The sequence below is a fragment of the Hetaerina americana genome, unplaced genomic scaffold (genome assembly GCF_022747635.1).
Source record: "Hetaerina americana unplaced genomic scaffold, ioHetAmer1.1.p SCAF_9, whole genome shotgun sequence".
Lineage (NCBI taxonomy): Eukaryota > Metazoa > Arthropoda > Insecta > Odonata > Calopterygidae > Hetaerina > Hetaerina americana.
This window is the reverse complement of record NW_027287538.1, coordinates 45,585,203-45,597,253: the sequence shown is the minus strand read 5'-3', so window position 1 is coordinate 45,597,253 and position 12,051 is coordinate 45,585,203. Positions and strand designations below refer to the sequence as shown.

At 36.6% G+C, this 12,051-nt stretch overlaps 1 protein-coding gene across 1 annotated transcript in view; it reads left to right on the top strand.

The window, feature by feature from the left end:
• ck (myosin-VIIa ck) overlaps positions 1-12,051 on the top strand; it is a 327,005-nt gene that overhangs the window by 247,299 nt on the left and 67,655 nt on the right. The window contains exons 12-18 of the mRNA XM_071597488.1: positions 367-502; positions 602-846; positions 1,666-1,821; positions 3,031-3,224; positions 9,102-9,276; positions 9,580-9,696; positions 9,815-9,925. Of these exons, the coding sequence (XP_071453589.1) occupies positions 367-502; positions 602-846; positions 1,666-1,821; positions 3,031-3,224; positions 9,102-9,276; positions 9,580-9,696; positions 9,815-9,925 (1,134 nt within the window). The remainder of the gene's footprint in view (positions 1-366; positions 503-601; positions 847-1,665; positions 1,822-3,030; positions 3,225-9,101; positions 9,277-9,579; positions 9,697-9,814; positions 9,926-12,051) is intronic.

Sequence of the window (12,051 nt, the reverse complement as noted above, 5' to 3'; positions counted from 1 at the left end):
AGTGAATTGATAACTTCTTTTTATGTTAATGATATCATTCATGTTTTTTATAAATGATTATGATTGTTTTTTATGCATCACACATTTTGTGTGACCTCATCTTCTCCCTGTATACTATTATTCTGGTCTTATCCTTTCATCTTATTATTCGGGACATTATGTAGGGAATCCTTTATCAGTATTATTTTGAATTTAGCCATTAAGTGATAGTCAAGCTATCATCTAGTGACTATATATCATCCTTGTCAAATAAATTTTGGATTGGTTGTTTCACGAGCAAATTTTACATAATCCAGATGAGTGCAGCAATCTGCAATGCATATATTCTTTGTCAAAGTTGACTGATTTGCATGCGTGAAATTTCAGGGCACAGATCAGACAATGTTGGCCAAGCTGCATAAGACACATGGAAGCCATAGGAACTACCTGAAGCCCAAATCAGATCTCAATACATCATTTGGTCTGAATCACTTCGCTGGAGTTGTGTTTTATGACACAAGAGGTAAGGTTTATTCATGGCACCAAATGGGCATGTTGTGATGTAGAGAATCAGAATGTATGCATGTTAATTTTGCCCTCTCTATTACTCTCTCGAATATAGGGTTTCTGGAAAAGAACAGGGATACGTTCAGTGCTGACCTACTTCAACTGATACATGTGTCCAGCAATCGTTTCCTGCAAATCTTATTCCACGAGGATGTTGGGATGGGCTCGGAAACAAGGAAGCGAGCTCCTACCCTTTCCACGCAATTTAAAAAGTCCCTTGACTCATTGATGCGTGCATTGGGAGCCTGCCAGCCATTCTTTGTCCGGTGCATCAAGCCGAATGAATTCAAGAAACCAATGGTGATGAAATTGAAGTTTTTTTTTTAGTTTAACTAGTTTGCTGAATGTTTTATTTATTTGCTGAGTTACCAGTCCACCTGTAAACCATGACTTACCTTATCAAACTAATATATTTGCCCTATCTACATTCCCTCGTCCCCAAAAATCAAATCCACCTTTTTGCTATTATTATGGCATCATATTTTGAATGAATAATAAGCCATATGTGGAAAATTAGTGTAAATTGTATTTAGCAGAATTATCACGTTGAATCCTTTAATTCATTTGTAGAGAGATATCTCACTTCCGAATTAAAATCAGCCCCTCTCATTCCCATGTATAATCTTTTCATATATTTTTCTGTTTGTATTTTTTAATTATTCATGAACTGTACCAATGTTAAAAATCAATATGAATTTTACAGTGTTTTCACGTTAGAAGCAATGATATAATGATAAATAATAATAAAAATTTTGTATTTGTCATACAAAATGACAAGCATCATCATTTAATGAATGCAATAATTCTTTAACTGCATTTTTTTTCAAAACTTAAAAATTAGGTGGCATTTTTTTTCTTCAGTAAAAAAGTCAAAATTTTTTTTCTCCTGACCCCTTCCATATTTTTAAGATTTAGTTTGCATCATAAACTAAACCTCCTCACCACCAAATCTCATGGTCATCCCTAAATTTTGCTGAAAAAATACTTGTTTCATTCATTTTACATTCAATCCATAAATATTTTAAAATATTCCTCTTTGATAGTAATAATGGAGAAATTTAATGAAACCAATACAAAGTTGATGTTAATATTTTCCCTTTTTTTTACTGTTTTTTCCAGATGTTTGACAGGGGACTATGCTGTCGCCAACTGCGGTATTCTGGAATGATGGAAACTATTCGGATTAGGAGGGCTGGCTACCCAATTCGCCACACATTTAAGGAGTTTGTGGAAAGATATCGCTTTCTCATCTCTGGTGTCCCACCATCACATAAGGTAAAAAGTACTTTTATGTTTTAGTTTCATCTGTTAGTTCCTTCAGATTAGGTAGCATCTCATGAAACTGGATATTTATTCAAATGTAAACGACTGGATCTAATTCTTAAAAAAGTAATTATATTTAATATTTCATAATTCTTAAATCGGGGGATTGAGATGGTGTGGGGGCTATCGTACTGGCTTCCCACCCAGAGGGCCCGGGTTCAAATCCCGGTGCTTTTGAATATTTTTCAGAGGTATCTCGATCCCTACTTGAGGTGCTTTGTGGAGGGCACTTTGAGTGAGTACGCCGTCCGTCGGATGGGACGTTAAGCTGCGGACCCCTTGGCGCCTTTCGTAAAGAGTAGGCTAATGCCGACACTGGGTTTCTCTCCACCCTTCATCCTTTCCTGTCCATCCCCTATGGCGCAAATGACCTCAGCTGTTGGTCGCCTCCCCTAAATACTACTACTCCTGCTTATTAATGAATTTGAACATTAGAATCATAGTTAAAAGGATAGGGATGTTGGATGGGATGAGGGGAGGAAGGAAGTACTCTGAAATGAAGAGGGACATGATTTAGAGGAGGATGCTGGATTTTGTGTTTTGTTAGGAGCCACAAAATATTTGTTTAGTAGCTGTGTCCATCCAAAAACCTACCTTAACCGGTAGATTACCTGATAATAATTGTTACATAATCTGCCATTTATTGAACCATTTAACATTCAGTTTCGAGCGTCACTAGTTGTCATGAAACTTAGTTTTGACCTTAACCAGGGGTTAAAGCTAGCCTTAAATTTGAGAAGACATTATAAAACCTAGCCTAAATCAATATGATCATTAAAGTTAAAGCAGTACTTAATTTATTTTCAAGTTATTGGTTTAATGTGAGGAATGTAAAATGCCAAGCAATTTCTAACCCCCAATATTCCCTTATATCAGCTTTGAGCGTATGGTATGTATAGATTATTATATAAGAATAACCTTAGTTCATCTTTGGTCTCATAGTCAGTCAAATTGAATAATAAATAGTGAAAAGAATTTCTCATTTTTCTTTATTTCTATTTTCCATTATTATTAATTATGTAATCAGATTTCTTTGGAGAATATTTAGAATATTAATATTTATGTAGTTATTTGGGTTCAATGTTAAAATTCGATGTTAAAACTCTTTGATGTCATCCTTCCTTGTAGTGCAACCAACAATCAATGTTATTTTGTTCACAGACTGACTGTCGAGTTGCCACCACACGTATTTGCGCGGCTGTTTTGGGACGAGGGCCAGACTACCAGCTTGGTCACTCAAAAGTCTTCCTGAAGGATGCCCATGACCTGTTCTTAGAACAGGAGAGAGATCGAGTGTTGACTCGCAAGATACTCATTCTACAGAAGTCAATACGTGGCTGGGTGTACAGGAGAAGGTTTGTGTTTTTAATTCACATGTTTCCAGTGCACTTCAATATAATTCACCATGGTGCTGTATGCCCAAAAATTATACTGAAGCCATCATCTATGTATATCTTTACAACAAAGTGGCAATATATCTATAGTATCAACATTCATGTGTAAGTTCCTTTATGGTTCTCTAGAAATTTGTTAATTTTATATATTTACATTGGGGTATGTGGTAGTCCAGTGGGTAGATCAAGGGACAACTGACTGCAAGGTCTGGGTTCAATCCCCAAGGATGCTTCTGGGCATGCTCAGCTTCAAGCTGTGTGATATTTTGGGTGCCAGATCTTCCTTGGAAACTATTGGCAGCAGAGGGAGAGGAACTGACCCTCCCTCCTTTATTAACCTGATGTGTGAATTTCACGCACCATTGTGTTTATTGCTAGCTGAGCTCAGCCCTCACATATCAAACCAACTTTTAGGTTGTCTACTGAAGTAGAAGTATATATTGACATCAGATTTTAAAGATTGTGATTTGATTTGAAAGTGTTCAAATCTCATGTCACTTTTGGTAGTTAATTCAAGTCTAGAGAATTAATTTCATGGCACCGAAAGATTTATTTTCCATGGGTATATTGTCATTTGGGTAGAAATTTGCCCAGTGGACTGAAATAGATACATTAAAGTTTTTCTTGCAAAATTACTTATCTTTTATTTTTGTGGTGATATAATTTTTATATAGGTTTATACATTTTTCAGATAAATATTTATAATAAGTTTATCTGGGGATAAAATTTGAAGACACCATCATAAATAATATGTAATACATGTATCATTAGATATTCATAATATAAGGATTGATATTGTCCCCTACTCACCTTGAATCAAATATTTCCCTAGGCATAACCTCTTTATTTTCTGCTTCATTCTTAGTTTTTTCTTGCCATTTCTTTCAGTATCATTTAATTTCTAACTGCTTTCATTAGGGCTTGTTCTTCAAAATGTAGCCAATGAGTTGAATTCATTTCCTAGCAGTATTTTGTAGTGGATTTTTAACTTTTTACATCATTTATCGGTTACTCTTTCATTCGTTGATATCCATTATTATTTGAGTTAACAGAATGTTTAGAATGTGATTTTTTAATTGATGCTTTTTTGTTAAAAAAAACCATGATTGGAGAAGGACTCAAATGAATTTAGAATGTTTCTGGTTTGCAGGCGGAATTTAGTACTCAGTTAATGAGAAAATATAATGTTAACTATTTCAAGTAGATGTGATTTGTTAATAGCTGGAACCAAGAGATATTCCTTCAAACCCATTCTCAAAATATAAATAGTCAGATTGAAATTAGATTTAATAGATTGTAAATACATACTCAGATCATGAACTGGCCCCAGTACCCTGTCAATTTGTGAATTTCATGTGCCATCCTCAGCTTCATCCAAGCTGTATGATTTTTTGGGTACCAGAACTTCTTGGGAAACCACAGGCAGCACAGGAAAAGGGTCTGCCCCCACTTAATCTCCTGAAGAGTAAATTTGGCACAATATTGAGCTTATTATATGAGTGTTGCCCGCACCTATCACACCAAACCTCATACTGATAACTATGATTTACATTATACGAGGGTGGTTCAATAAGTACCCGTGTTAGAAATGAAGAAACCATTTTTTCAAAAACATTTTTGTTTTCAACATAGTCCCCTTTTAGAAAGATACACTTCTCCCAACGTTCCAGCCATTTTTTTACCCACTCCAAAAAATAGGATTTGTCGAACTCTCCAAAATACGCCTCTGTCTCGGCGATGACTTCCTCGAATGGGCTAATTTTTTTTCCTGCGAGCCATTTATTCATGTTAGGGAATAAGAAAAAGACGCAGGGAGCCAGATCGGGTGAAGACGGGGGTGCGAAAGCAATTCATAACGTAGTTCATGCAGTTCATGAAGTTGACAGCCGGATAAGCTTGTTGTCCACCATGAGCAATCGCGGTACCCATCAGGCCAACAATTTTTTCATCGCCAACTTATCATGTAAAATATTAATTGCCGTTCCGGTCGACACACCCACGGCCTCTGCTATTTCGCGAACTTTCGTTCGTCGATCAGCGAGAATCATGTCGTGGACTTTTTGAATGATTTCCATGGTAACCACGTCTGCCGGGCATCCTGGTCGCTTCTCATCAAAAACAGATGTTCGCCCACATTTAAATTCGTTGAACCAATATTGAACTGTGGTCATAGATGGCGAAGTGTCCCCATAAACAGCATCCAACTTTACTTTTATCTCCTGGCATTTCTTCCCATCTAAAAACAAAAAGCGAATTACCAAATGATACTTCTCTTTTTCCATCTTATCGAAAATTACGAAACACGTCTTACTCAAATGGCTGCCAAATCCAAAATAACCTTTAAATCAGTCTGAAATGTGTTTCACCGTCGTTCAATAGATGGCAGCACACGATGATAACATAAACTTCCCTCAGGAACGCCCTTAGTCGTCAAACACGGGTACTTATTGAACCACCCTCGTAGAGAGTACACATGATACAAGAAGATCAGGAAATAACCTTTGGGTCGATTACTGTTGGGTTTAGGGCTTAGAATATGAGGATCTTTCCACTTATTCAAAAAATCTGCTTTGAAATTAATTATTAAAATTTTAAAAATGAAAATATATTACCATTATAAAGGGTATTCTACTGTTTATGTAGGTTTTGGATGGACACAGACTTCATCCACCTACTTTTCTTTGTCTATCCTAAAAAACAACCCAGCATCCTATTCTACAATAATATTCATTTCAACTCTGTATACTTCCTTCCTCCCCTCATTTCATACAACATCTCTATCCTATCCCTATCCCTTCCTCATTTGCCTCACATTCTCCCCTCTATCACAGTTCTCAAAATCTTATCCTCAATCAAAATGCCCTGCATTCACCTTCCCTGCCTCCTTTGGATTTCTCCCAACAATCTTGTCTCTACTCGCAACTATACCTATCATCTTACTTCATCAACTGTGTTTCCTCACCAGAAAAAACCACATACAAAGTTTTGAAGAGTCTTTTCCTAACATTCTTACTCAATATCCCCGTCATTAATTCCCTTCCAGGGAGAGCTTATTTGCCTAACTTAATGCTTCTTCTCATGTGCCCACAACTTTGAGTATTTCGGCCATGACCAAAACACTTCCGAGATAGATGAACTGTTCCACCTGTTCTATTATGTGAGCTTCTATTTAAATACGAGGGTCATCCGGAAAGTAGTACCCGTTCGTGAAATAAAGACACAAAAGTAAATATTAACAAACATAAAAAATTTTATTTGAAAGAGGATACTTTAAACTACTTCTCAACATAATCTCCAAGCAAATTAAGGCATTTGTCATAACGTGTGACAAGTTTCTGTATTCCTGCTGCATAGTCCTTCGCCGCCAGCTCATTGAGATACGCGAGGGACCCATCTTGCACAATTTTTTGCATAATGCAGATGGTGTTTAACAATTTCATGAACAATTGTTCGAGAAACATTGGGAAAATGCTCACAGATGTCATCAATTGTGACGCGCCGATCGTTCCTCACGAATTCGTCAACTGTGCTCACCAGTTGGTCTGTAATGACAGACGGTCTCTCCGAACGCTCATCGTCGTGTGTGTTCCCCCTCCCCATGTTGAAGTTGCGACACCACCGCCGAACAGACGACTCGTCCATTACATTGTCTCCATACACCTCCTTTAATTGGCGATGAATATCACATGGGCGAACGTTTCTTGCATTGAGGAATTTAATCACTGCCCTCATTTCACAACTGGCGGCGTTCTCAATTTTTTTAAACATTGTAAACAATCACAGAAACAACACAGGCAATGCTAGCGTCACGCAACTTGGCTCAGAGAAGGCAGACAAGCCACCGAAGCTATCTGACCTCGTCCAGCGGCTACTCGCGTCGTCAGCACTTCATGCGGCACGAACGGGTACTACTTTCCGGATGACCCTCGTATTAAACTTAGCTATTCTCTCTCTCATGGAAAATGGATAACCTTTGTTTTGTTTACATTTATTCTCATCCCATATCTATTGCACTGAATTTCCAATTCACTCATCAATGCTTGCAATCCCTTGGCTGACTCTAAAGCTTGATCATCCACAAATCAATGTGATTTTATGAATTCCCCACCGACTTTCATTTCTCTATTCAGTTCTTCCCATGTCCCTTGAAGTATTTCCTCCACACATACATTGAACAGCACATGTGATAATGGCCACCCCTGTCTTACCCCTCTTAACCCTGCTATGCTATTCACTCTGTTGATACCTCAAATCTATCGAAAAAACAAATACATCCTGATTGTATTTTGTGAGCCCCCGTATCCATGGCTTCAGTAATACTATGATTTAATGGTTGCCTCTCCCATTTTTGGACTCAAACTTATCATCTCCTAAGTAATAATTTGATGAAAATACATACGAGGTCAGTCAGGAAGGTATATTATGAGAAAAATATGCTACCTAGTACAATGAGGCTTTTTTCCCCTTCAAAGTAATCTCCTTGGGACCTCAGGCACTTATCCTTACATCTATTCCACTTTTCAAAGCAATCGGCAAAGTCCTTTTTTGGAATGGTCATCAGCTGCCTTGCCACGTTCTCTTATATCTCGTCATATATCAAAAAAATTTCATGTTGCAGTTGCAGGGGACTAGCTAAAAACCACAAATGATTACCCAGTTTTACTAAACGAGGAGATAACTGGAAAAGATTCATGGATCTAAGGCTATTACCCTGAAACAAATACCCAGTCTTACTAAGAGTCAATTGATTAGATAAAGAAGAATGCAGTGAGGCGGCTGATGACTATTCTGAAAAAAGACTTTGCTTCTTGTTTTAAAAAGTGAAAGAGAAAATCTGGGATAAATGTCTAAGGTCCCAAGAAGAGTACTTTGAAGGGGACTAAGGGGGCCTCATTGCTCTATGTATGCTATTTTTCTCAAAAACCTTGTATGGCTGAATAGTTTCCAGACAGACCTCATACAATAAACTAATTTTACATGGTTGGTCAGAAATGTTTCCGACCAAACAAATATACAAGACATTTTTTCTGAAATTTTTGAGGTCCGAAATTTTCAGACCACCCTCATATATTGAATAGAATGAAAGAAATTTGATTAGATGAATAATAAACCATAAACACAGTCATCAACCCTAAGGTCGGTTTGGTAGGTGATGGTGAAGATCACGCGGTACTAAGCTCAACCGGTTGTGAAATTCACTCATTAGGGTAGGTGGGCCAGTTCCTTTCCCTGCGCCGGTTATGGTTTCCCAGGAAGATCTGGTACCCAAAAAGCACATTAGCTTGGGTGGAGCTGAAGGTGCCCAGAGTGCCTCACCCAGGAATCAACCCGGGCCCTCTGGTCAGCATTCCAATGCTCTACCCCCTGGACTACTGTGACTAATAAATTAATAATAAGAGACTTGATATGACTGGATATATTTTAATTATTACAAAATAAAGGATAAAAAGAGACGTTTCAGGTGTGATATGGTGGAATATCATGATTAATTAAAAATAGCAATTTTCCACAAAAATAAAATTTAATGCGACCGGTTTCAATGTTACTACATCATCATCTACCTGATGATGATGTAGTAACATTGAAACCGGTCGCATTAAATTTTATTTTTGTGGAAAATTGCTATTTTTAATTAAAATAAAGGATGATTTCAAAAGTATATAATTGTAAGCCAAAGAAAAATTTTACTCCCAAGCCTCCTCGAAACTATATATTACTTGGCTGCAGAACATGGAAAAAGTACTTAAATTTTTCCACAGTAATATGTTGAGGTGAGTCAGCATTAATCTTATGTGTGTTCAAACCAGTGTGTAATCAAGTTTATTGTTTAACTTGCAGGTACAAGCGTATGAGGGAAGCAGCTGTTCTGATACAACGTCAATGGCGTGGCAATGCGCAGAGAAAGAGGTTCAGGGCAATGAAGGTTGGCCACATGCGTCTCCAGGCTCTCATCCGTTCGAGAGTTTTGTCCCACCGATTCAGACACCTTCGCGGACACATTGTTGGTCTCCAGGTAATGGAATTGGAGAAAATTCCTTCCTTTGTCATTAATATTTGATTTTCATGTTATAAACATCACGAAATAAAAATTATGTCAAAATTTAAGACCTGATTGGATGGTGATCCATTTCTAAAATATTTCCTGGATGTGTAAATCATAGATTTAAGTGTACATAAATAGAGGAATATTTATTACAGTGTATTTGGATTAACGAGAGCCATGGATAGTTATAATACCAATTTGAAAAAGTTGATTTTTTTCTATTTTTTTTAATATAAAAAAAATTTTGATCATATTTAATTTTTTTCCCTCCAGGCTCGTTGCCGTGGATACTTGGTGAGAAGGATGTATCGCAATACCATGTGGGCAATAGTTAAGGTCCAGGCACACGTCCGTCGAATGATAGCACAGAGGAAATTCATGAAGTTGAAGGTGATGTCTCAAGTCTTATGAAAAAATAAACAATGCTTTTCATTTACGAGAAAATATTGAAATTTTTTTTTTTTGCTTTGTGCTTCAAAACTCAATACTTTTTATGTTCATCTTACAGTATGAGCATCGTCATCACCTTGAAGCCTTGAGGTTAAGGAAAAAGGAAGAGAAGGAACTGAAAGATGCTGGGAATAAGCATGCCCGAGAAATTGCCGAGCAACATTATAGGGTATGTGTTGCTATTAATCATTATATGACTGTATTTTTTATATTAATTGGAGGGCAGTTTACTGTTGATTAATTTCTATAAATATGACTGCTGACAACTTGGCAAAGATTGGTCTCTCGCAGAGAAAACTGTTTGAATCACTTGATTAATTCGTTGGAAATGAATGCATGCATGAGAGGTCTATTGAAATTTTAATTTTTTTCGTGCCTATGTCTGAATTTAAAAATAGGCAATAATCATTTGTCGACTTTTAATGCAGAAACTGTTGTAATTCATAATTTTTTTTTCATATTAGGTTTAAAAAAAGGTTTTGACTGAAGTACTGATATGTTGATGATATGAACAGGATGTTCATATGCATATAGGGAAATGAAAATAGGGATTTAAAAGTTAACTTCCATCTCTAAGCTTTCAAACTGAGATCTAGCTTTCTTTCATCTTTGAATTAATTTATTTTCCTATCAGTCAATGGAAGTTTCAAGGCTGATAGGTATATAAACAAGATTAGTTTTAGTTTCCTCTCTACTATTAATGAATTACAGTGAAATTTCGGTGTCCTAGTAAACAACTAAGTTCACTTTAATCAAGAGACAACTTTGAAATAATGAATTTATCATATTTTTGTCTGTAACAGAGTTTAAATGGTGGAATATAGCATTACTTTGCAATGCCATAAATTTCAATAACAATTTATGTTTTTCATTGACAATTGATTCTCTGAGCATTATTCCCAATTGTTAACCCATCCCAGCATTGCAATAGATACACAATTGTTGTCATTGTTAGCTTTTAACAAATGCCACAACCAGTGGGCTATAATTGTTATGCTATACATAGCCTAGTATCATTATAAGACTAATTTGATCATGTGATTTATTGTTTGTTTTGCTTCCTAATATTGTTTTTTTCAAGGTGATTTAGTCATAGGTGGATTAATAAGATAGATGAGTGACTTTCATGGGAGTAGATAGGGTATACCTTATAAGTTAATAGTAGGATAAATACATACATAGTTCTTCTTTGTCATGGAGTCATGTAATTCCAATTGTATTCTGATTAAGCTGGAAAAATGAACATTCCAGGAAAAATGACGAGGCTTTTAATGTATTATATTGGTGATATACCTGCATCTGAGACTTGTTTCACTCACCACTAAAACAAGGTAAGTCACTGTTAAGGAGGCAAATTTATGGATTAAGAAATTCCTGTGATTTCAGCTGAACCTAATTTCTTACCGTCATTCTGAAAATGTACCTTCAGATGTAAAATGAAACAAAACAGAAATTAAAACCCCTCTTGAAATGAAATATACAATGAAAACTAAGCTATTATGAAACCAGTATACAGTTAACACTCCTCCATAATGGAAAAATTTCTTCGTCCGCATTCATGGTACGTGCATTTTTACCAAATTGAACCTGAATTCAATGAAACTTGCGTAATGTGACAATGGAAAGTTTTTAATCAAAAAAGCATTTTTTTTATTGTCATATAATGGAATTTCAAATTTCATATGAACCCACCTCTGGGTAAGAATGGGTGACATCAATCAATAAGGAGATAGATTTCATGCTAATACTTTTCCTTTGACAATCATCTTATAATTATGGTTTCGAATATTCCCCTATTTTCAATAATAATGAAAATTTTGCTTTGATATTTCATTTCCGGCAAAAGTAGTAGTAGTATTTAGGGGAGGCGACCAACTTCTGAGGTCATTTGCGCCAAAGGGGATGGACAGGAAAGGATGAAGGGTGGATAGAAACCCGGCGTTGGCATTAGCTTACTCTTTACGAAAGGCGCCAAGGGGTCAGCAGCTTAACGTCCTATCCGACGGACAGCGCACTCACTCAAAGTGCCCACCACAAAGCACCTCAAGTAGGGATCGAGATACCTCTGACAAATATTCAACACCGCCGGGATTTGAACCCGAGCCCTCTGGGTGGGAAGCCAGTATGATAGCCACTGCACCAATCCTGATCCCCTCCGACACAAATCTCAATTGTTTTTAATATACCATAATTGCGCTTGCATTGTCTAAGATGCCTTGTTTAGCATTGCAATGGTCACCGTAGTCATCATTTGCAGTATGTTTTAAAAATATTGATTTTAAAGTCATTTTCCTT